Source organism: Pipistrellus hanaki (genome assembly GCF_964339955.1).
Source record: "Pipistrellus hanaki genome assembly, chromosome: 6".
NCBI classification, from domain to species: domain Eukaryota; kingdom Metazoa; phylum Chordata; class Mammalia; order Chiroptera; family Vespertilionidae; genus Pipistrellus; species Pipistrellus hanaki.
Window position 1 is genome coordinate 59189488 of NC_140508.1, and position 25637 is coordinate 59215124.

The 25637-nt window shown below is 38.8% G+C and overlaps 1 protein-coding gene across 2 annotated transcripts in view; it reads right to left on the reverse strand.

The window, feature by feature from the left end:
* LAMA1 (laminin subunit alpha 1) overlaps positions 1-25637 on the reverse strand; it is a 128445-nt gene that overhangs the window by 71916 nt on the left and 30892 nt on the right. For both annotated transcript variants that reach the window (XM_084887735.1, XM_084887734.1), the window contains exons 4-15: positions 15528-15770; positions 14135-14314; positions 13200-13289; positions 12173-12290; positions 11017-11195; positions 10195-10300; positions 7227-7387; positions 6092-6232; positions 4464-4637; positions 2884-2985; positions 1695-1906; positions 846-957 (exon numbers count right to left, since the gene is read on the reverse strand). In XM_084887735.1, the coding sequence (XP_084743861.1) occupies positions 846-957; positions 1695-1906; positions 2884-2985; positions 4464-4637; positions 6092-6232; positions 7227-7387; positions 10195-10300; positions 11017-11195; positions 12173-12290; positions 13200-13289; positions 14135-14314; positions 15528-15770 (1818 nt within the window). The remainder of the gene's footprint in view (positions 1-845; positions 958-1694; positions 1907-2883; positions 2986-4463; positions 4638-6091; positions 6233-7226; positions 7388-10194; positions 10301-11016; positions 11196-12172; positions 12291-13199; positions 13290-14134; positions 14315-15527; positions 15771-25637) is intronic.

The following is a 25637-nucleotide window of genomic DNA, read 5'->3' on the forward strand; positions in this document are numbered from 1 at the left end:
ATAAAATAATAATAATTAAAAAAAACACCATGATTCCTAGCCAGTGTGGCTCCGTTGGTTGGAGCTCTGTCCCATGCACTGAAGGGTCATGGGTTCAATTCCTGGTCAGGTCACATGACTAGGGTTGCAGATTTGATCTCCAGTGGAGCATGTATGGGAGAAAACCAATCGATGTTTCTTTCTCTCTCCTCCCCCTCCCCCTTTCCTTTACTCTCTCTCTCAAATCAATAAAAAACATGTCCTCAGGTGGGAATTTAAAAAAAAATTTTTTAAACCCTGAAAAATATTTAACATAAAAATATTTTGTTAAATATTCACACCATGAAAATTTGGGCCAACTTTATCAACTGCAAAGTTTATAATTAATAATGATTTATAAGCACAATTAAGGGCTAAATGTTCTCATTTCATTAAGAAAAATGATTGCCAAGAAATCACAACCAATGACAAATGTTCATAATCATAACCAATCATAAACAATTACAGGCAGGATTATATGATATTTAACAGAAGGATGAAATTCAAATTCTGATTTGACCACTTCAGTTTCTTAATCTACCTCAGTTTCTTAATCTGCAGAACAGAAAGCATAGAAGTACCTGCCTGAATGCTTGTTGCCAGGATTAAAAGAGATAACAGAAAAAGAGCTCAGGATAGTGTCCTTCCAGAGGAACCAGATTTCTTCAAACAACATGGCTTTCTATATCCCTATAGTCCCTCAAAGTCTGAAGTTTAGAAACGCTGGGTTTCTAAAGTTAAAATTCAAATTTGCATCATTCCATCACCTTCCATGCATGTTTCCCGTAAGAAAGAGGAAAAGGAAGAAGGCAGGATAGGAGCGTTACCTCGCAGGAGATGCCTGCATAGCCTTGGGGACATTCACAGTGCTCCACCTCGGTGGCCAGTGCCAGGTCTATAACGTTAGGGCTAGCTGTATCCAGAGAGATAGAATCCAACCTACACACAGAGACAGGGGTCATTATCCCACTTATTTGCAAACAACACCTAACTCAAAGACAGATTCTTAAAGACAAATTCAAACAAAATGGTGATATGACTTTTTTTTGTTAAGTGAAGATTTTCAAAATACACTTTCTGGAGCTTTCATAATTCCTTGAAAATGCCTTTGATATTGGGCACAAAGATGCACTGCTACTTAAAGACAGTCTATGTCACCCATTCAGAATTGAAACACTTTAGAAAAATTAATCTAGTCAATTGTCTCATCTGTAATACAGATAAATTTCCTTAATAATAAATATGTAATTCTGCATTTGTTTTCGCTGCATCCAATGATTATGCTTAGCCTAGCACTGCCAGAAATTGATCTTCTCAAAATAGTAAAACGACTAAGGATAGATGCATTAGCTTAAACAGACTGTAAAACCTAAGACTGTTTTCCTCAGGGGGGTAAAAACCAGGTGCAGTGTTGCCCAGACAACTGTCATCTCATCAGGCATTTTTGAGAAAATCACCCTGAAAGTTTCTCACCCTGACGTCAAGTCTGTCTCCTAATAGGTACATTTGTCTGACGAATAGTCTGGCATCTTCACTAAAATGATAGCAATAAAAATAACCTTAAGAGACTGCTGATTCTACTAGCTGTGTCCTTAAAATACTTGAGTAAAATATATTAAGCTTAAAATATATAATGATCAAGACAAGAGTGAAGTACCCTCCTTTTCTATACACACCTGTAAAGAGCCGTTTTCGCAGAATTATAGTTGGCTCGGATCAAGAGATGGGTCACATTGGCCAGGACAGTCATCAGCTGATCTCGATCGATCTCCCTTTTGTTACTAAAGTCTCGGAAGTTCTCAGGCACAAGTCTGACCACGTTGAGGTACTCTTCGTAGGGCTGCAAGGACAGGCCCTCAGCCTGGGTGCTTAGAGTGAGTCCATTCCCCTAACATTTTGAAACAAGAGGAAATATATTTATAATTCCATGCCATGATAAAAAAAAATGAAAACAAATTTTGTAATCAGCAACATGGCTTTTCATTCGTGCATAGGTCCTTGGGTACTGGGTCTGTAACTCTTGATCTGGGACTATCAGGGATGTTTCACTGTATTCCTCTCAGAGGGATTTGAATAATAAATCTAAAATCTGTGTTTCTTTGCTAGGATGCAGGGGAAAAAAATCATGCATTTGCCCGCAGTTTTCCTCAAAGCAACCAATCTGATACCCCTACCCTTTAATTGAAGAACAAAAGTAGAAAAAGTAAATAAATATACTTCCTACTTTTCATAAAATTGCTGTTAAATTTCTTGTTAAAAACTAAAGATTGCTGTTAACAAAATGTGTGTTTGGCCGTAGTTTCCAAGTGCTGCAGGTTGGGGCTGGAGGGACAGGGCACGAAAGGGAACGGAGAGGTGCAGGCAGACACTCCAGACCAGAACCCGAAATGGTTTCTGACCACCCTGGGAACCTTATGCACCAAACCGAGCTTTGTGTGATGGGGAAGAAGAAGGGTGAGGAGAAAGGGACAAGGGACAGGAGGGGCGAGGATTGAGGACAAACATGACAATGTGTCTCCTGTCCCATCAGGCACTGCTGCCATATCATTCATGTGGGGGCAATGTGGCAGGAGAGGAAGGGGCCTTAAAGGTAGTTCCATGTCAGAGCAAAACTCATCTTCCTTTAAAATGTGATAAGGAGGTCAGCTGTAGGGAGGAGTGACAGGTGCTGCCCTGAGGCAATTCCAGAAACAGGCCCAATGACAGAATTTTCACACTCAGTCTCCTGGTAGCCAGAAGAGGCCAATCACTGCTAAGTGGCCATGAGCTCCTTGCCACTGTGGCCTCGCTTAGCCACTCTGTGTCATACAACTGTCATCCCACCAAGCTCTTCAGATCTGTAGTAAGCAATGCAAAAGCAATTACCTTAATGATGACATCGGCATGAGACATGAGGGCACTGTCCACTGTCTCCACTGGAATATCGTAAGACACCGTGTACTTCAGGAAGCCACCGAATGCAGTCAGCTGGAATGGTTAGGTGAGAGTGAACACCAAGGCGTGGGGAGGTGCATGACCGTAGCCCCTCAGTTAGGAGAAGTGGTTGTTAGGAGCCATCTGGAAACATCCAGGCTTTAAGGTTGAGGGGCCATGATATGTGAGGAAGCTCATATTAAAGGCAGTGAAAAGAAAGCATCACACACGAATGTTTTGTTTAATGGCCATTACCAAAATGCAGGACATTGTTAAATGCATCAAAGAAAAATGTACTCTTTTTTAGAGGTCCCAAGGTAAATACTATAAATGTCTGCTAATCATAGAATAGATTTATCTCACTTAAATACTCTAGGGGATGGAGAGTTTGATCCACAACTATAATCTCAAAATTTTTACCTAGTTGTGCTGTCTGTAGAATAATAAGAAACCTGTTTGCTCGGCTAAAGAAAGAACTAGAGGATTTTATTTTGGCCAGGTATGGTATAACAATGTAATGTTCAGAATCTAATATTTATACCATAAAATTGGAGAGATGATCTGAAGAGACAAAGAACAAACCAAGAACACCCCCACAAAAAATAAAAAATAAAACTACTGACCTTTGATGATATACTCATACTATAAAAAGAAAACATCTTCTATGGTTATAATTTAATGGGAAAATAATCATTTCCAAAAATAGACACTATATAAACATATATAAAATGATCTATAAAATAAAAATGTAGTCATCAAGTTAACTAGAAATTTCCCAAGCTACATGACCTAACATAGCATTACATTAAAACACACCAAACTCATGACCTAACATAGCATTACATTAAAACACATCAAACTCATGAGAAAGGGGAGTAAAGCACTATAGTTACTGAGAGAGATTCCACGGAATAGATCTTCAGATTAATCAGAATCTGCAGAACAGTGTTATAACTGGGGGAAATGGGACAAAGTCACTGAAGGAAACAGTTACATCATGTTGACCGACTTTCCACTTTGTAGAATCCCCTTTAGTATTTTCTTAAAATGGAAAGGGTTCTGCTTGCTCTTAAACGTGAGCAACCTGAACTTTATGTGATCAATCATCACCATGATCATGAAACCAGGGGGCATAGCCATAGCCCCTATGCACAGCCTTTCCAAGAGTCTTCTATACGTCAAACTAAAATAAGCACACAACTGACTAACAAATGGGAATGTGACTGCACTTCACGGAGACCACGTGACCCAGGGACCCAGGGAGCCAGAGGACAGCAGGTCTGTCTCGGGAGAAGGGACAAGACTTCACACAACAGACTGTCTATGACGGGCCAGGAAGAACCAAGTTCCCATTTCATCATGTAACAAAAAGCCAAACAAGGATAAAAAACCCTGCGAGTCAGGTGTAGGTAAACGCTGTATAATTTTCTGTCAAACACTCAAGTGACCAATAATTTGACTTAAAATGCCAATGCAAGTTCTTTCTTAATGTGCTCTGAGATCTTTGTCTAAGACGCTACCATCAAAAGTACCTTATTTCCGAGGTAGGCCTGCGGGGCCGCCCAGTAATACTTGGAAGTCAGCCGGTGTATGACTGCGGAGTTGTTGATGCTGATCTGATGACGCCCACCCAAGGCATCCTGCTGAGATGGGATCTTATGCGGACTGTTCAAGTCAGTGATCTGCCACCCGGACATATCTTTCACCTTTAAAAAAAGGATCCAAGAATTTTAGAATTTGAAGTAGAAGTCCCCTTAGATTTATCCCAGGCTAGAGCTAATATGTCCACAATGAAGAGAGCTGGAAAGCTTAAGTAGGGATGCAGTTTAACACCTGGGCCCATAGAAGTTCAAGACCTGTGACCCTTTCACTTGCCAAAGAGCCAGAAAAACCTGAGTAGGGGCCACACTTACCCCAAATCCAGATCAAGTGCAAGCAAATACGTGAGCAAATTTGTGAAGATCACATATATATATATTTTAGATAAAAAAATAGCAAAAAACTGAATAAATTCATTGAATAGATTGACTTTGCTAACCATGACTTCTCCTTTGCTGCTGCCCCCTGCTTTTTAGCCAAATGCCGAAAAGCGAATAAAAATAGCCTTCAGATCCCATCCTCCCAACTTGTTACCTACATAGAGATGACAAGTGATCACACATAGGAACTCACTTCCATTCTCAGGTATGGCTAAAAGTTTCTCCTCCCTCCCCTCAACTGCCCCTTTCCTCACCATCCTGATGGGAGGTAAGGGAAGGAGGGACCGGAGATTCAGTGAATAGCATCCCCATCCCCACCCCCACCCGATGCTGAGAACAGGTCTCCTGAGATGGGAATGGGGAGTAGAGGTGGTTTTAAGTCCTCCCCTGCAGCTCCTCCCTAAACTCCCACCATCACACTGTTCCCTGCTAGTCTCTGGTACTCCCCCTTGAACTTACCCCTCCAGAATTCATTCCAAAAACAAGTAGGATCATTTGTCTACCCTCATCAACCCTGTGCCACCTGCTGCTATTCCCACCCTCCCCAGCTTCTTTGAACTGGAAAATTCTGCAGGTCCCCATGTTCTGTGCTTCCTGGACTGAGACCAGTGTGGGCAGGGGACGGGAAGGATGTGAGATCCAATTCCACAACTGGATGCATTTTCCCACGGAACAAGTTTAAACACAATGCATTCTACAGTGCCTTAATATCCTATTGTTTTCAATAGAGACATGTATGTGGGGACAAACACATAACCTAGGAAGACACTGTAGCAACACTTTAGTAGTAGGCTGTCTTGGATTGATACCCATTGTCATTCCAAATGAAGGAGAGAGGAATTACAGGGAGAAATCAGCCCTGTGGCTTTATAACACAACTTCTAGGTATGTTAACATTTGAAGGACACGTGTGTTTTTTTTTGTTTTGTTTTTGTTTTTATCTTCACCTGATTATTTATATATATATATGTTTATTTGTTTCAGAGAGAGAGAGACATCAATTGATTCCTCCCATATGCACCCCGTCTGGGGATGGAACTCGCTACCTAGGTATGTGCTCTGACAGGGAATAGAACCGCAATCTTTTTTGGTGCTTGGGATGATGCTCCTACCAACTAAGCCACTTGGGCAGGGCAGCGGAGTACATTTATTAAGTCCCACTTCCCAGACGGTGCCCGCACCTGACTGATGGGCCAGGAAAGACTGTCGCAGACGTCGGAAACGCCAAAGCAGAAACACTCAGAGCAGCCCTGGGGGTTCCTTTCCTTCAAGTTATAAAATCCTGGCTTGCAGCGATCACAATGTTTCCCTTCAACGTTTTCCTGCAAATTAGAATGAAAGATTAGCTTTTGAAACCAGTAGGTGGACAGAATAAAAAATCACATTAACATAATATTAAAAAGAGGTGTTTGGTGATTCAGAAAAAATGTAAATAAAAACATGCTTAGAGTAATGTGAAGCCTGATGTCAATATTTCCAGAACAGATATTTTGAAATACCTGTCATTTGATTTTGTAGTCAAGAATGAGGCTGAGACTCTTAGAGCAAGATGTCCCAAAAACTGTATACACGCACTTTGAATAGTTACAAAGGCAGTGTTTATTAAAGTACATTTCATTTCCAAAATTGAGATATCAGTTGTTAAGGTGTGTATACATTTTTTGGATATCGTGTAGATAAGTGGCACTTCTGTATTATTTTGTTTCGAATCTTCTAGCTTTGCTGATCTTTCAAATATTTTGATGTTATTTGGCAATGTGACTATTTGTCTTAGTTACAAATGCTCAAGATTATTTCAGTCATATGTCGTGTGTGCCTAAGACTCAGCTTACCTGGAAATAAGCACCTAAATTATAATTGAAAGTCCTTAGAATGATAGGGAAAATGGTTATTGATATCAGATGGCCAAATAATATGCCTCCCTAGCCACCTGCCTTTAATGAACATTCTTAGAAATTTAATGTTTTCCTGGTTCTGCTCCAAACATAAAACTGAAAAACAATGCCATTGAAGAAGTGATAGTCAAGGCCTCAGAAATGCAGTGCTTGGTTTCACAGAGGAAGTAACAGCAATGTCTCTGGAAAATATACAGCCATTCCCCAGAGGCACCAAAAAAGAAACCAGGTGCCCATGTAAGACCAAGGACATACCCTGTGGCCAGTATACCATCGCACTTCTCAGGAAGGTGTGAAGAGAGTGGGAGTTCTGCCTACACCTTGCCGCCTTGCTCAGGAGCTGGCCCTCTGAGCCAAAGGAATGTTTTCCTTTTCCTAGAAACCTCAAAGAAAACTCAGGGGCAGCTTTAACTCCACGTACCTTGCAGAGACAAGGCTCTGAGCACGGGTCCTCATTCACACTGCCAGCCAGACTGCAGTCACAGCGGACACAGGCTGGGTAACCCTTGTAGCCAAACTGGCAGCGATCACATTTTGCTCCTGTGTAACCTTCCTTGCATGGACATTGACCTGGCCATGTCCCTGGAAGAAAAGAGAGGCAGTGACCCAACAGGAAGGGAAAAGATGTTTAAAGCAGGGTCAGCAAACTGTATCTGTAAAAGGCCAGGAAGTAAGTAGTTTAGGCTTTTTGGCCAGCATCTGTTATACTCAGCTCTGCCATTTTTGCTTGAAAGCAGTTATAGATAATATATACACAGGTGGGCCTAGCTCTCTTCCTATAAAAGTTTATTTACAAAAGCAGGCACTGTCAGATATGCTCCATGGACACAGTTTGTCAACCCCTGGTTTAAAGAAAAAAAACAGAGATGAAAGCATGGAGGCTGCTGGGAACGTAAAATGGTGCAGCAGCTTTGGAAAACCATTGGACACTTCTAAAAATGTTAAGCATGGCCCCACAGAATGGGTCAGTGGTTGAGCGTGAACCAGGAGGTCACGGTTTGATTCCCAGTCAAGACACATGCCTAGGTTGCAGGCTTGATCCCTAGTGAGGGACAGGGAAGTACAGGAAGCAGCCAATCAATGATTCTCTCTCATCATTGATGTTTCCATCTCTCTCCTTCTCCCTTCCTCTATAAAATCAATAAAAAGATATTTTTTTAAATGTCAAGCATATAGTTACCATATGGTCCAGCAATTCCACTCCTATGCATTTACCCAAGAAAAATAGAAACATACATCCACTGAAACACGGTGTACAATGTTTGAAGCAGCATTATTCATAACAGCCAGAAAGTCTACTAGTAAACAACCTAAATATTCAACTGACGAATGGATATACAAAATGTGAAATATACATACAATAGAATATCCGTCATTCAGCAAAAAAAAGGATCAGGGGTGGGAGGGCTGATTTATACTATGCCATGGATGAACCTTGAAAACATTATGCTAAGTGAAAGAAGCCAGTCACAAAAAAACACATATTGTATGGTTCTATGTATATGAAATGTTCAGAATAAGCAAATTTAGAGAGAGAAAGTAAGTCAGTGGTTGCCCAGGGCCAGGAGGAAGGGGAGGGAAATGGGGAATGGGTAAGGGTTTTTTTTACGGGGTGGTAAAAATGCACCAATATTGGACTGTGGTGATATTTGCACCCATGAATATCCTAAAAAGCATTATACATATGAAATAGGTATACTCTATATTATAGCAATGAATTATATCATAGCATAAAGTTTGAGGGTTCAGGGGTTGTTTGTTTATTTCTTAAGTACAGAGGCAGATAGATGGTCAGGGACAATAAGCACTGTCTTTGCTTTTAATGCCAGCTTTGAAACTTCCTGGTTCTGTATCCTCAGCCAAGTTTCTTAACTGCTCTGAGAGTGTTTCCCTGACTGTAAAATGGGTTAAATGATTTCTATCTGTATGGCTGAAAGTTAAAATCGATTTTAAGTGACCCAAACAAGGATAAATGTCATCATCATCATCATCATACTCTCATTAACAGGGCAGTTAAGAATCAATTCAAATGTGTAATGGACCCTCCACATTGGCAGCGGGCACCACAGTTGGCACTTCCTTTCCTCCAGGTCATTATCCGCTTTACCTGCCAGTGACCGAGACTTTGATGGGGTCACAGAAGTCTCTGAACAGATGCAATCTATTTGGGAGACTTAGGTATTTACATGTCCATTGGAGCGTTTTTGAAACAAAAACAACACTGACCCTTACAGAGTTAACTGGAGGATTTGCTTGCTTTGTGAGAGGAGGTGTATGCAACATTCCTGTGTCTTCCAAGAGCTAAATCAAATTATTGCTATTTACTGTGTTCCACAGATGACTTTAAATAAGCCTTGTTTCTTCTTTCATCAAATGCTCAATTAACCTCTCAAGTGGCATTTCATCACCTCAGCATTGCCATCTCCACACTCTGTATCAGTTCAATCATGATCCTGAATATGCTTTATTCCTGTGGCCCTTAACCTTTAACCCTGCCTGGCATTGTACTACAAGTGCACGTGTTTGCATAGAGTTCACCTGTGAGAAGGAACCCTGATCATCTTGTTCAAGTATGTGTTCCTAGGTCCTAGAAAACTGCCTGACCCACATTAGGTACTTGATAAATGTTTGGTGAACAAAAGAATCAATAGGAAATCACATCACCAAATTACTACACAACAGTCATAGTTCTTTAAGGGGCAGAAATAGAATATTGGAAACTAATTATAATTATAAGAAATATTAATCATGCTCTGTGTTAACCATGATGGTTCTGTTCTGATTAGAGGAAGTACATTCTAACCTCACAGAGAGCTGTACTCCCTGAGACATGAGAGCTAACATCGGAATGCAGTCCATCCTCCTTCCCGAGAACTGCCTATCAGTATGGAAAGATTTACAACCTCATGGCCGAAACAATTTAGTCCAGGAGGCACCTGCTCTTTACAACCCCTGCCCCAATCACCAGTAATCTGGTCCCAGGGTGCCCGGAGGCGCCCGCCCTCCTGCAACTGCAACTTTCCCCTCCCCTGAGCCCGCATGACTTGTGCCTACTTTCCCATGCCTGTAATTCCTACTTCTCCACTTAATCTTTGTCCTTCTATCTAATATAAGCAGCTGGCTTATGGTGGGGTGCAGAGCAGATTTTTGTGATGACCTGCTGCTCTCCCATTATGCCACCATTATTGGAATAAATGCTCATATACAATTCAACTCTGACTCTGCTTAGTTGGCTAAAGTAGTGACAGGCAGCCTGAACCCTTTTGTTGTCTGGTTACAGTTTCACTATGAATAAATCTTACACACACACACACACAAAAAAAAAAAAAAAAAAAAAAAAAGAAAGAAAGAAAGAAAGAAAAAAGAAATCGATTACAAGCAGAACTTACCTCTCTGTAAGTCAGATTGGAAATCATCCTTAATACAGACAGAACTGAGGGACCCCACAGGGTCACAGTCACAGGGTTGGCAAGGGTTGTCCTCATATGGAGACACCTGAAAGGCAGGGGTTGTTCTGGATTATTTTACTATAAATAATAGCAATAATATCAACAATAATATCAATGACAAAGCATCATTAATGTGATTTTTTATCCAGGATGTGAATAACACAATGATTTGTGCATCCAAGAGGTGCAGGTCTCAGGAAGATAAGGTAAACTCAAGCTAGAAAGCCCAATCAGCTTTCTGATGGCGACAGCAGCTAGATTCATTAGCTTAGTGCCATCCTTTCCCTTCATCACTACAACCCACTGCCCTACCCCACCCCCTGCTGACTCTCAGAGCCACCAATAAGCATCACTTACATGTGCATCTGGTCACCTATGACCAGACCACCACAGTGATTCATGAGACAACTACATTCCAACTCAATTGAGGATCAGCTAGGCACTTCCTATGGGCAAGATAGAGCTGTTTAGTTACTGACTGACTCTTTGCATTGACAATGTTATAAAACTCTGAGATTACACAGCCAAGCGGTCCCCAGATTCAAGTTGAAGAACAGTAAGTAGACATCCTAATCTTAGCAAATAAACAAGACTGATAGAGTATGAAATCTATATCTGGAAAACACTGCTAGCATAATAATATAAAAGAATATTACAAAAGAAAATGAGCCTTCAAGGTTAACGTTGACACCTGGGGAAGTCTCCTTTCCACTTTAAGAAGACAATGAAGCTCAGCTATGGGGGTAGGGGGGGGAATCTTACCTTGTGGGGTCTATAATATCCATCAATACAGGTTTCACAATTGATTCCCATGGTATTCTGCAGGCAATTTATGCAAACCCCTCCTCCTTTGTATTGTCCAGCAGTATTCAAACTTTTCTTCTGATTTGCAATACTTTCATCATAGTAGCAGTCTTTTGCTTTATTGTGGCAATTACATTCTAAAAAAGTATTTTAGAATTTCAATTAAAATGTAATATGTTGTTATATTACAATTAATATGCAATATATTATTATATAACAATATGTAAGGAAAACCTATGTAAGTTTTTATGACTATAAATTAACTGAAAATTATAGAATAGATAATATTGATATGGGCAATCTTATGCATGGCAATTGGAAATAGCTACCATAATTATAAGTGTGCACTGTCATTTGACCCATCAACCTATCTCCTGGGATTATATCTTGCAGAAGTCCTTGCACATTTCTCAATGACGTAGACAGGGGTAACCACTGCATCACGGCTTATGTTAACAAAAGAGTGGTAATGATCAAAACACCCACGATAGCTGTTTTAATTATGTTGCATCCATATGTAATGGAATTCAGTGCCACTGTTTTTAAAAACAGATGGAAAAAAATAAAATAATAAAATAAAATTTTAAAAATTAAATTAAAAATACCTAGCATTTCATATTGCAAAAATGGAAAGATTTTCATTCAATATCTATTCTTAAGTATAAAAGCAATGCATTGAATGGCACTCATAGTATCTCAGGTTCTGTGTATAATCTGTGTGAGGGGCAAGAATATATCAATATATGCTTTATTTTGTTTTATAAAACTTTCAGGAATAACATACTAGGAAATAATAAAAAGTGGAAAGAATGGTGCTAGAAAGTAATGCTTTTGCTATATACTTTTATATATTGCTAGGTGTTGAAATCTTATGATTATATTGCCTATTTGAAAATTAAATCCAAATTAATAAAGGATACACTCATCTATGGGAAGGAGAATCTTAGATAAAATAACAAATCCATAAACATAAATTCAGGTTTCAATAAATAGTCTAAATTTTATTAAAGTAACCTGCCGATTTGGGAACTACTTAATTACCTAAAAGGAAATCATTTATTCATTACAAATATTGTTAAGTCACCATACACTTTAGCATACTCAGAGGACTCACCTTCACACATGTTACCAGAAGAAATGGTCCCAGGCCTCCAGGGCTGCTGGTGGTACCCAGGACAGCAGCGGCTGCAGCTCTCCCCACAGGTGTTATGTTCACATTGACACCGTAGTTTCTAGGCAACACGGATACAAAATGGTACCTAAAAACTTATCTGTATATTTTTCTTAAATTTATTTTAAAAGGAAGTGTCTTACAGTCAAATACATAGCAAGACATTAGAATTGAGGATGACAGATGACTATACCAAAGCCAACTTTATACGTAAGAGCAAAATATACATACATGAATAGGTTACAAAGGGAAAGTGAGGAGGAATAAAGCAAAACTAAAATATGGGTTAATTAAGAAAAGTTTTTCAAAAAAGAGACATTGATTTTAAGGATTTGAGTTCCCCTATTAATAAGTTTCTTGAGATTCATCTACATATTTTCAGCATCGATAAGAGAATCATCCTATTTAAGAGTTAAATTAACACAGAGATTGGAAAAGAAATCAGAAGTACAATAACTTTATGCAAATTTAAAATGAGAAGAGAGATGTCATCTTATTCACTGAGAATTAGCTAAAATAGATCAACTTTATCTTGATTTTAGCACCACAAAAATGGAAGAGGGAGAATATGGGAGGAGAGGAATCCTTCTTTTAAAAGAATATAAACATAATTTATAACTGCACATGCTTTTTGCTTGCCTCTTTCAGAAAGAAGAGCTTCAAATATCATAAGGTCACTGAATGGTACAGTTTTAACTGATTAAAATGGTAAATTCTATGTTTTATACATTTTATGACAAAATAGTATTTAATTAGAAATATATTTTCCAAAGAAAGCAAAATAAAATTGTTGAAAAAATTTGAAAGTTTATGGTGACCTAACAACAATCACAAAAAAATGAAACCAATTAAAATATCAGAAAATCCTTTTATACCTTCAACATTTGCCTTGAATAGAAAAGCACAATGCAAACATTATAGCTGCAACTTCTATTTTGATGTTTTAGCAAAATGAAATACTGGAACTCACCTTTGTAGTTTCATCCCATGGGCAGCTACTGGCATGACCATAACAAATACACATTCCTCCAACAGAGATGTCTTTTATTGAATAGTAATACTAAGGGGAAAAAGTTACAAACAAAAATTAAAACCTCATTTAATTGCACTAAAAAGTAAAAGGTGGTACTCCAACAAATATCCCAGTTGTTATTGATAATCTGAAGATAATTAGATATATATATTTTAAAACATATCAAGCACAAAGAATTTTTGTGGGCATTAAAACATATAATGGTCCATTAAGTTATCAATGGAAACCAAAGAAGTTTAAAAGAATTTCTCAACTTGGTTGAATCTTAAACCAAAGCAGTCATTCAAAAGTCACACTACTGCCCTAGCTGGTTTGGCTCAGTGGATAGAGCATCGACCTGCAGACTAAAGGGTCTTGGGTTAGATTCTGGTCAAGGGCCCATGCCTGGGTTGCAGAGCTCAAATCCCAGTAGGGGGCATGCAGGAGGCAGCTGATCAATGATTCGCATCATTGATATTTCTATCTCTCTCATCCTCCCCCTTCCTCTCTGAAATCAATAAAAATATATTTAAAAACACACACACACAAACCCCACACTACTGAAAATCCTAAAAAAAATACTGTTAAATCAAATATAGCACTATATAAAAAGTATAAAATACTGTTAAATCAAATATAGCACTATATAAAAAGTATAATCCTACTTTCATGACGAAGTAGGATTTATCCCATAAACACAGTTAATTTAATACACAAAAATCAATAAGTGTAAACCACCTGGTTTAATGGTGGAATTTTAACAATGCATATATAATGATCTTTGATAAAATAAGGAAAAGGCCAACCTAGGAGGAAAAGGCCAACCAAAAAGAGTGTATTTCTTTTAAACAAGATAAACTTCACAATGGTCAGGAGCTCTACCATGGACTTACTCGTCTTGTAACGATAGGATCGAGGTCCCTCAGGTCACGGTGGCTGAGGGTCATCAGATCTGCATTGAGGGTTCGAATGCGTTGTAAGCGAAGACGGATGTATCGTGCAGAAGTAAATTCCAACAATTTGGGGGAAAGATCATCAGCGCTGGGTCTCCCATTGATTAGTGATGTATGAATCTAAAGGCATCAAAGTAAACAAATACCAGTTTTACTCATGCAAAAATATAGTCCTGGCTATTTAATTTCAGGCCAAACGCTTTACAGATGCTATCTAAAATCAAACCAAACAACTAGGTTTTTGCAGAAATCTAGCATTTGTTAACTACTTGTGAACATCATGAGCACGATACGTCTTCAATTAATTTGAAGTTATCTAGTCCAGGTCTCAGAGATTACTGGAAATCTTTTTTCAGGGGCACCTCTACCAGTGTACTGAGGGTATGGTAACTTGTATCAGGAGGTTATGACTTCTCTGAAACAGATTCTAGATGCCATGCATAGACCTGGGAGAGTGAGAGAAAGTACCAGGAAGCTTTGTAATCTCCATTCTCTTAAAGAATCTCTGCTCTGCAATGCAGGGACTGCTGCAGGGTTCCTGCTGTGCAGAGCACTTAGGAGAGCTTTTGCAGCTTTATCTCACCAAGCCAGGTGGTAGGAAAGAGTGGCTTGTTTGGGTTACACTCTGACTTTAATAAAGTGTGTACAGTCCAGGTGTGCTGAGCACTGAGCTGAAATACCTCACTGGCCATCTCCAATCCTCAACACTGGCGAAGAAAAAGAGAACTTTTTGGACAAAATTAAGAACTATATCTTTGAGAGGCATTTTAGTTCTCTCTTTAATATTTCATCTAATGTTCTTGCCTTGTTAAATATGAGCAAGATGCTCTGAGAAGGATCTGATGTAGTTATTAAGACAGAGCAACAAGTGAGAAATCTCTTTGCAGGGAAGAAATCAACAAGGTGTGCTGCTTATGAAATTAATCATCAGTCAACACTAGTCAATGATATGTTAAGTACAGCTAACAGTGGTCTGCAAATATCATTAGTCAACAAAGCCAAATATCAACAGTACAACGATTGCAATTTCTTTTGAGAGCCAACTTTTTTAAACTTAAACTACTTCTAATGCCACTTCTTCAAAATAGACTCGCCCAGGCCGTGTTATTTTGTGGAAGAGCCACACTCAAGGGACCAAAGAGCCACATGTGGCTTGCGAGCCACAGTTTGCTGACCACAGAGCTAGACAGTTATAATAGTTCTTTGTAATGTTTACTAGGAGAGATTCTTTTTGGGTGTTTCGTGTTAGCTCTTGTGATGGCTATGTTACCATTTGAGGTGGAGGTGGGGGCGTCCTGGTGTGAAACAAACATGACCACAGTGGACACAGTACCTCTCCATGCTCCAGTGGCACCAGCCTAGAATAATACGAGGTGCAGATCACTTCGTCATCCGCCCTGTATGTGGGCGGCCCCCGTCTTGGGGTTATATTGTAACGAGCCAAACACTCCGTGTCACTAACTGCATAGTACTGCCAGGGACTGAACTTGGTGCCATCCAGAGAACGCTCCAAAATCCAGTTTCCCGGCCGAGGGGCATTAGCAGCTTTGATGATGACATAGGCCACCTGAAAGACCTGGAAGAAAGACACTGGAAAATCTCAGTTAAAGGTCAGTGGCTCAAAAACCAAAGTTCTCTCGAGAGAACTGTTAAGCGATGATTACCAACATTTCTAAAGTTTAGCACAGTGGTTCTCAACCCATCTAATGCCACGACCCTTTAATACAGTTCCTCATGCTGTGGTGACCCCCAACCATAAAATTATTTTCGTTGCTACTTCATAACTGTAATTTTGCTACTGTTGTGAATCGTAATGTAAGTACCTGTGTTTTCCGATGGTCTTAGGCTCTACAGCAGCGATTCTCAACCTGTGGGTCACAACCCACAGGTTGAGAACCGCTAGCAAGGTAGCCTGTAAATTCAAAAAATACAAATAAATTTGTATCATTATTAATAATGTTCATAATAGTGCTTGCGTTCTTGTTCCCAATATCTTTCTCCATCTGCATTCTGGAGGATAAAAGTTGTATTATATTACATTAATAGTAGTGTTAAATATATTTTTCATAGTTATTTGGTGATAACACATCTGAATATGAGGGGGGAGAAAAGTCAGTTCACTAAAGATGTGTCTATTAGAATGGCCAACCTTGAAAACACACAGTACCAAATACTGGCAACAGAAACTCTCATTCATTCCTAGAGAGAATGCAAAATGGTATGGCCACTTCAGAAGACAATTTGGTAGTTTCTTACAAAGCTAAAACACACTCTTACCATACAACTCAGGGGCACTGGGCACTGGACACTGGCAGTTGTTCCAGCTAACACTGCAGTTTCTGCATGACAGCCTGGGAAACACAACCGAGAGGGGAAGAGTATGCAAGAAACAACAGTGAACCCTGGCTAATGTTTATGTAGCCTGACTGGCCAGGAACAAGGATAAGTGCTTTGTGAGAATTGTTGGCTCTTCTTGGAGCTACATTCATCTTATAAAGGGCATATTGCTATTTCCTCCACTTTACAGATGAGGAAACCGAGGCAAAGAAAGATTAAGTCATCTTTCCAAGATCTCACAGATACTAAAATGTACACATACTACTGAACACAAACCACTATGCCACACTTCTATGGATTCCAAAGAAAAAGGAGAATGAAATCCCAAGTGGAGGCAACTGGTGAGAACTAACCGTGTTTTGAACCTACTACTTCAACCTGAAGCAATTATTTCAATACCATATTCTTGCACTTTCATCAAACCCTTGTCAGCTTTTATATGAGTTGTTTAATTAAGATTAAGTGAGGGTGCACTTAATGCAATATGACCAGTGTCTTTATAAAAAAAAAATAGGACACTGACACCCCAGGCCAAGGGAGATCCTGTGAGGCTACAAAGAGAAGGTGGCCACCTGCACGCCAATGAGAGGCACCAGGAAGAAATAAACCTACCAATATCTTCATCTTGGATTCCCAGATTCCAAAACTATGAGTAACTAGCCGAGACCGGTTTGGCTCAATGGATAGAGCGTCGGCTTGGGGACTGAAGGGACCCGGGTTCGATTCCGGTCAAGGGCATGTACCGTGGTTGCTGGCATATCCCCAGTAGTGGGTGTGCAAGAGGCAGCTGATCGATGACTCTCTCTCATCGATGTTTCTAACTCTATCTCTCTCCCTTCCTCTCTGAACAAAATCAATAAAATATAAAAAAAAAAAAACAACTCTGAGTAACTAAATTTTTGCTCTTCAGAAAGCACTAGAAATGTAATAGAAGCTCTAATTCATCGATTGTGTATTGACAAACATATACATTAAAAAGTGAGAGATGCTCTACTAATATATATAGAATTTTAAACCATTGCTCAAATGAAATCCATGATATTTCTGTTGCTCTTTTATTTATTTATTTTTGTGCATGGTTGACTAAACTGCCTTTTTCCTTGATACAAGGTTGGCTGAACACAAATGGATGACACAGGGTTTTCACTAAATTCAGAATCCCTTCAGCCTTGCCAAACGTGCCGCTGATACAGCCATTTAAAACTTCACGTTCATCGTGGATTTCCACTGGGAGGGCTTTGTTCATGATCGCTGACATGCACATGAACAGTGTCACAGAAATAAGAGTAAACACAGATCAAACACCAGTTTCCACAGAGGAATCCAGACAGGAATGTTCACGTGGGCCTCAATCTTAACTTGGATACATTAAATCCACCTCAGGCACCGAGATCTGAAAAACACAGATAGCCTCGTTCTTCAACATCAGAGGTTAGTTTCAGAGGCACCTGGGGAAACAAGTCTCTCCCCTCCAGGGGAAGGCCAGCTGCTCCCTGCGGGACCTCTGTGTGTGATCTGCAGGGGCCCGGATGTGAGGACTCCCCTTCAGAAAGTCTCCATACAGCACTGATCTGCCTCTGCGGCAGCCACTAGGCAATGGATGGAAGAATGGTTCCTCTTTTACTCGATGAAAATGAACTTTTCACAGACAAAAGGGATTTAGGTTAGAATCAAATTACATTTAAAAAAGAGTTAAATGTACCTGAAAGTACTATTGCTCAATTATCCCTATGAAAGTGGTGAATTTGTGCTTTGTAAGGTTTATATTTCACGACATTATTAGAAACTAGAATCCAAATCATCATTTGACTTAATATGTGTTACTACAAAATAAGGAAGTAATTACTCACTAGAAGGCTAACTACTAATAACAGATATGAAGCACTTTTGGTTTTATAGAGTATTGATCACTAATATATCTAGTTAGTTTGTAATAATGTGAAATAGCAACAACAACTAGCCAGAATAAGAAAAATTGGGGGCTTAGAAGTTTGCTGGGCATATTGGGATATGCACAAAACACATTTTAGTAAATCTTTTCTGGGCAATTACCTTAAAGTGTCATTTCTATGATATCTTTGTTGGCTATTTTACTGTTATCTCCTCATATTAGGGCTGTATACAAAATTAACAAACAAAAGGAGTTTCATGAATGAGAAGAGAATTGTGGAATACTATCGATTTTATTTTTCTTTAAACTTGGTGCTGTCATCATTTAAAGTGCAAAATGAACATGGCAAAGTGCATTCTCTTTTTCCCTCTTTATTGTCTTCTTGCTTTTTCTTTTTTTTTCAGGGGGGTGGTGGGGAGGTGAGGGAAGAGGGGAAGGAGACTGGCTAGTGGTAGTGACAAATTTAGATCACGTAGGTTTCTCTCCTTAAAAGTCTTAAGATTCGCGTCTCAGAATATCAAGGAATGCTCACTTTGGAACCAAGCTCAGAGACTTCTAATAGACAGGAGGAAAAGTTGGAGTAAGAAAAATTATCTCCAGCAAATGGAGGGCACAGAGATACGAAGCCACCTAAAAGTAAACAGTAACCGCTAACCAGTGATCTAAAGATGGAATAGGGATGTTGAAAACACCTGTCAGAGTAGCTCTGTTCTTCATCATCCAGAAAAGCTATTTCCCGAAGAGCCCACCAGGAAGCTGTCCCAGGTCCACGTGCCATGGCTCCCATTTAAGGTTGAGGAGTAGCAGTATTTCAAAGGATAAATGTCAACCATTTTAAGAAGCTGAAGCTGCAAACTCAGAGGACGGTCTCCATTCCTCATCTCAATGTATTTCTCCGTGTAACTGTTCCCAATGCTCAATTTCACCAGGTGTTCCAGAATGGCTTTGCTAAATTTGATGGAAGATTAGTGGGAACACCTGTATTTCAAAAGTGTAAGAAGCATGTTACCAGATGCCCTTTGTGGGGATCTTTACTTTTACCCACCTTGTAAATGCCATGCAACTAGCCCCTAATGAGATAAACCATCTTGTGAAATGCAGTTCCAGGACCCGAGATATACAAAGAGAGCCCTTCCCATCACCTGACTCCTAACTACCACCTCAGCCAGAGCTAACCAGATTTCACCTATGAATATCTTAGCATTTGAAATTATCGTAGACTTTCCCCAAAATGCAGTGTCCACTTCGTTCATGTTGGAGCAGATGTGGATAATTAGCATCCCTTTTTCCCACTTCTGACTGTGGAAGAGGACTCAAAAATCTGCTATGGAAATTGAAAGAAGTGAGAAATATTCCAGCAAAATTGGAGGTTGTGGCTCACAAGGGTGGCTGCAGAGGCACTCTACCTCTTGGGTCACAGGCTGAGCAGACATGTGCAAACCTGCTTGGTGACCTTGTCCTGAGGATCAGGAACCTGTTGTGCCCTGAGAACCTGTGTATCCAGTAGGTAAAGAGAAGTGGCCCTAGAGAAGCAGGGTCAGGTCTTCTCCTGGAGCAGAGGAGGGATGGTCAGAGAAGCAGAGGAGTAACTCTCAGAGAAGCACCCTACTGGGGCACGAGATCCATTCAACAAACATTGACTGTAGCAGGCATTACAAATACAGCAGTGAAGTGGAGGGCATGGTCAATATGGGTTGGATGACCTATTGGGAAAGAGAGGGGTTGTCCAAGTCTTCATGGAGAAGGACAGGTGTTGAAGGTGTCTGGGTGTGGCCAGCTAAGTCTGGGCAAGGTCTGAGGATCTCTGAAAAGAGGGGAAGACTGCATAGGAGGTGTCTAGGTAAAGACAATAGAAGTGCAGAGGGGCAGGGAACAAAGACCCCTTGGTACCAGATCGGGTTGCTATTTAGAACCTGCAGGAGGCCTGGTTGGTTTGAGCATAGCAAGCGGGAGGGAGGCTGGTTAGGGTGCAGGTCTTTGGACGATGGTAAAGCCTTTAGAACACTAGAGAACTTTTAAACCAATAATTATGAGGTCACCAGGGATGAAAAGATTATGAATTGGACATTGGTGCCGGGAAATCATGAGAGGTATTGATGTCGACATAGTAAAGACCAAGACTAAAATAGAGGAAGGAAACAACTGAGTGGGTCTTAGAGAGTTATCTAAATGTTCAAATGTGAGTGAGAAAGAAAACACAGACACCAATCAGGGCTTTCCAACTTGGGCCAGACCCCCTTCCCATCTCAGGAAGAGAGGCAAGGTCTCTCCCACGAGGCCACAAAGCCCACACTCCCCCTTTCTTTCCTCAGTCCCTGAGAATTTCTGGCTGAAAACTCAACTTCCTTTCACTTTATCTCCTAGCCTTCACTTTGACCTCTCATGCCCCAGTAGACCCAGCAATGGCGAGGAGCTTACAGTCTCACATCCCTTCTTCTCATCCGTTATCATGAGAAAACACAGTGTCATCATAGCCATGAAAGTAAAAGGCACTCCTAATCATTAAACCTCGAAAATCCAACTAGCGATACAATCTGAAAAAACTGTGCAAATCTGTGCTTGACTAACTCCATCAAACAGTAACCTGTTAGTTACACATTTACAACACCCAGAAACAATTTATTTCTTTCCTTTGGTCATTAAATCCAGCTGAATCATTTATTCTTCTAGCATTACAGACTAGAAAGAATTTTTTTTGTAAGACTTTATTCTTTATGTGGAACTATGGTCTATATCTTATTTAAAGATTCTAATTTTTCTTTAGATTTCTCTGATTTCAATGGGCATCTATGATTTATCAGGCATCAAACTGACAAATTTTGGCATTTAAAGCTTATTAAAAACATAGTATATAAAGAATGGTCTTATATAGAAAGACCTTTGTTTATATAAAAAGATCATGGAGGGAATGTAAAATGGGATAGCCATTGTGGAAAAACTGCATGGTGGTTCCTCCAAACAATTGAACATAGAATTCCCATATGAACCAGCAATTTCACTTCTGGATATATATATATATATATATATATATATATATCTCCAGAAATTGCTGGTTTGGGAATATATATATATATATATATATATATATATATATATATATATACCCAATTTCACGTCTGGGTATACACACACACACACACACACACACACACCGTATTTTCTGGCGTATAAGACGACCCCCTAATTTTTACAGTTAACACAGGTTTAGGCCTATATTCGCTGTATAAGACTACCCCCCACTTCAAAGAAAAGACTTACTTTGCCGTCAAGATCTGCAGGTAATTTTTGTGCAATTTTGGTCTTTTGCCCCCAATTTTCGGTTGACTATTTTTTCAGTTCAAAGTCGTCTTATACGCTGGGAAATATGGTGTGTGTGTGTGTGTGTGTGTGTGTGTGTGTGTGTGTGTTTATACCCAGATGTGAAATTGGGTATATATATATATATATATATATATATATATATATATATATATATCCAGAAGTGAAATTGGGTATATATATATATATATATATATACCCAAAAGACTGAAAGCAAGGACTCAAACATATATTTGTATACCAATATCTATACCAGCACTATTCACAATAGCCCAAAAAGATGGAAACCACCAAAATATCTGTCCATGGATATATGGCTAAATAAACTGTGGGATATCCATACATTTGAATATTTCTCAGCCTTAAAAAAGGAACCACATCCTACTATATCCCATATTATGGGTAAACATGAATTACATTAATCTAAGTAAAATAAGCCAGTCACAAAAGAACAAAGACTGTATGATTTCATTTATATGAGTTACGTATAGAAGTCAGATTCATAGAGGTAGAAGGTAGAACGGTGGTTCCAGGGCTGGTGGGAGAGGAGTGTGGGAAGTCAGTGTTCAGTGGGTGCAGGGTTTCAGTTTGGGAAAATGAGATAGTTATGGCTGCACGACAATGTGAATATACTTAATGCCACAGCGCTGTACACTTAAAATATAGTTGAAATAATAAATCTTATGTTATGTATGTTCTGCCACAAGAAAAAATGTGGAAATAGGGAGAACAGTGAATGGTATGAAGACTCAACTTTTGTTGAAAGATGGAAATTTCTAAATAGAATGTGGGTAGGAATGTGGTATTTTCAGTCAGGGACTAACTTTGGAGAAGCCAACTAAACCATCTGGAGGTCAAGCAGATAGCTCAGAGAGAACGTTTGAAAGCTAATCTTTCCCATGACCCTATTTCTGTCATGTTGTTACTAAGCTCTGCTAGGCATGATGATGCTTCAAAAATATCAGGAGGACTTAAAAAAAAAAAATTCTTACAATCACCTTCTAAATCAGAGCCCCAAACCATTAGGGTTTGAACATGAAAAGAGGCCCTGACTGAAGAGCCACAGAACAAACAGAATGTTTCCACCTTGGTGCCATGTCCTAAACAGTGGGCGAGCTGGTCTCGGGGACCCCCATTTCTTGCCTGGCCCTGTGTACAAGGCTGGTATAAAGTTATAAATGATCCCAAATGGTGGCCTATTAAATGGTTATTTCACTGGCTTTCTTGTATTTCTATCATATGAAGAACAGAGGTAAATATCCTTTGATTATATGCCATAAAATACTAGATAAAACTGAATATTTTAAATTATAAGACTGACAATTTGCCCTGTCAAGGTGGCTCAGTTGGTTGGAGCATCGTCGCATACACCAAAAGGTTGCAGGTTCAGTTCCTAGTCGGCACACATACCTAGGTTATGGGTTTGATCCCTCGTCAGGGTGTGTATAGGAGCCAACCAATCAATGTTTCTCTCTCACATAGATACTTTTATCTATCTCTTTCTCTCTAAAAAATCAATAAAAACATGTCCACTCGTTAGGATTAAAAACAAAACCACTGACAACTTTTAAAATCACCTTCTAAATATGGAGGGGAAAGCTCATAGGAACTATTGAAACTGCACTAGTCACTTCATTATTTACTTTGTAAAAATGATGAATAATAGCCTATATTTTATAAAAATTAAAAAAAATAATAACTATTACAGAGGGGATATAGGGAACTCTCTATACTCTCCATTCAATTTTTCTATAAATCTAAAACTTCTCTACAAAATAAAGTCTATTAATTTAAAAAATAACAAAACAAAACAAAAAATCCATTTCCACATAGTCTAATAGTTGTCTGTTAATCTAATAAAGCTTTAACCACCCATGAGTTGGCTAATGAATGGTTCTAAGGCTCCATCAAATTTCTCAGGCTATCTTGGTTTTGACAGCTGTGGTTCCCAGCTAATTATCTGCAGGCTTTAATTAGATCTCACAGCTTCTCCAGGTTTCATTTCCGTACCTTATGGTGCATAAAGGGCAGGATAGAGCGAGACAGCACTCTGCAAGTATCTGCACAAGTTTCAAAGGGACCACTGGTCTGAGGAAATGCATTGGCATAAACAGGTGGCTGTCCTAGTCACTAAAGAGGTTCTACTTTATCATGACTTTGGTAGTTCTGTCCTCTCACCAAGACTGATGCTGACAGAATCAGATTTTCAGAACCACTCACCCCGCATTCCTCCAAAAGAACAAGTGAGAGCCAATTAGTAAAATTTTAATTTCTTAAATCTAGAAAATTATAAAACCAAATTTAATGTTTTCCATGATTCAGGCTTAAAACGAGAAACCCAGAAAGTGCTCTCTGTACATTATCTTCACTGCATTATTCATAGTGAATAATGTAAATATATATATATTTTATACATGTATATATATATATACATATATATATATGTGCGCTTTGGCAGCACATATACTAAAATTATATATAATTTTAGTATATGTGCCAGCCTGATCACCCCATATATATATATATATATATATATATATATATATATATATATATATATTCTTTGGATTTCTCACATCATTAGTATGGAATAATGATTAGAAAACATTTATAAAATTCACAAATCTCATATAAGGTATTACTATCAGATTTTTAGTCACTTTCCCCAAGTACAATAGTTATTCTCCTGATAACTGACACCTCTAAAAATATTTAGTTAATTCAATTTTTGTCTCTTTTGCTATAAAAAACTTGAAAATTCTGTCCTGCTATTCAAATATCTAAAACCATGTTACAAAGTAATATAACTGCCTCAGTAGAGATTAATAATCATGAAATAATTTATACATGTGAAAATAATAAACAAGAACAAACATTGTTTAAGCATCTGAATTCAACAATATAGTGATATAATGTAATTAAATAATATGTATTATACCTGAATAAATGAGTTACTGAATGAATTAATGAATTATCTGCTATTCAATTGGCACAGAACTAAAAACAAAAGAAAATTTTAATTTCCATACTGCTGAGGGTTTTGGTTGTGAGACATACATTACCACTTATGTTAGTGAGTACATAAATTGAACAATACAAGGGGGCAAATGTAGGTTAACAACAATATTAATACAATAATTAATAAATTAATAATAATACAATAATAAATCCTGTGTTCCAGACAACTGCAAGCCTACTTCTGTCAGCTTCTGTATGTTTTTTCTTAAATTCACCAACCTATTTTCTTTTTTTAAAGAAAAAAATGTTTTTTATTAATTTTAGAGAGGAAGAGAGAGGGAGAGAGAGAGAAAGAGAATATTGATCGGCTGCCTCCTGCACGCTCCTTACTGGGGATCAAGCCACAACCCAGGCATGTGCCCTGACCAGGAATTAAATTCTGGACCCAATGCTCTATCCACTGAACCAAATCAGCTAGGGCTATTTTTATTAATTGGTTGATTCGAGAGAAAGAAACATCAATTTGTAGTTCCACTTACTAACTCATTCATTGGTTGATTCTTGCTCTAATCTACTGAGCTTCCTGGCCAGGGCTATGGCACCTTTATTTTTAAAAGATAAAAAACTGTAGCAACTATTGTTGCTAATAAGTTCTAGAGATATAATGCACAATACACTCAATAATTCTGTATTAGAAACTTTAAAGAAGTTAAGAGACTAGACCTTAATTATTCTAAGAAATGACAATCATTTGACATGAGATGTTAGCTAGTACTACTGTAGTAATTATATTGTAATATGTAAGTGCAATCAAACCAACAAATTGTACATTACAAACTTATACAACATTACATGGCAATTATATTTCAATAAGAAAATAAATACAATAGGCACTGAAAAAAAGAACTAAAATAACCTAAACAACCTAACAAGGGCTTG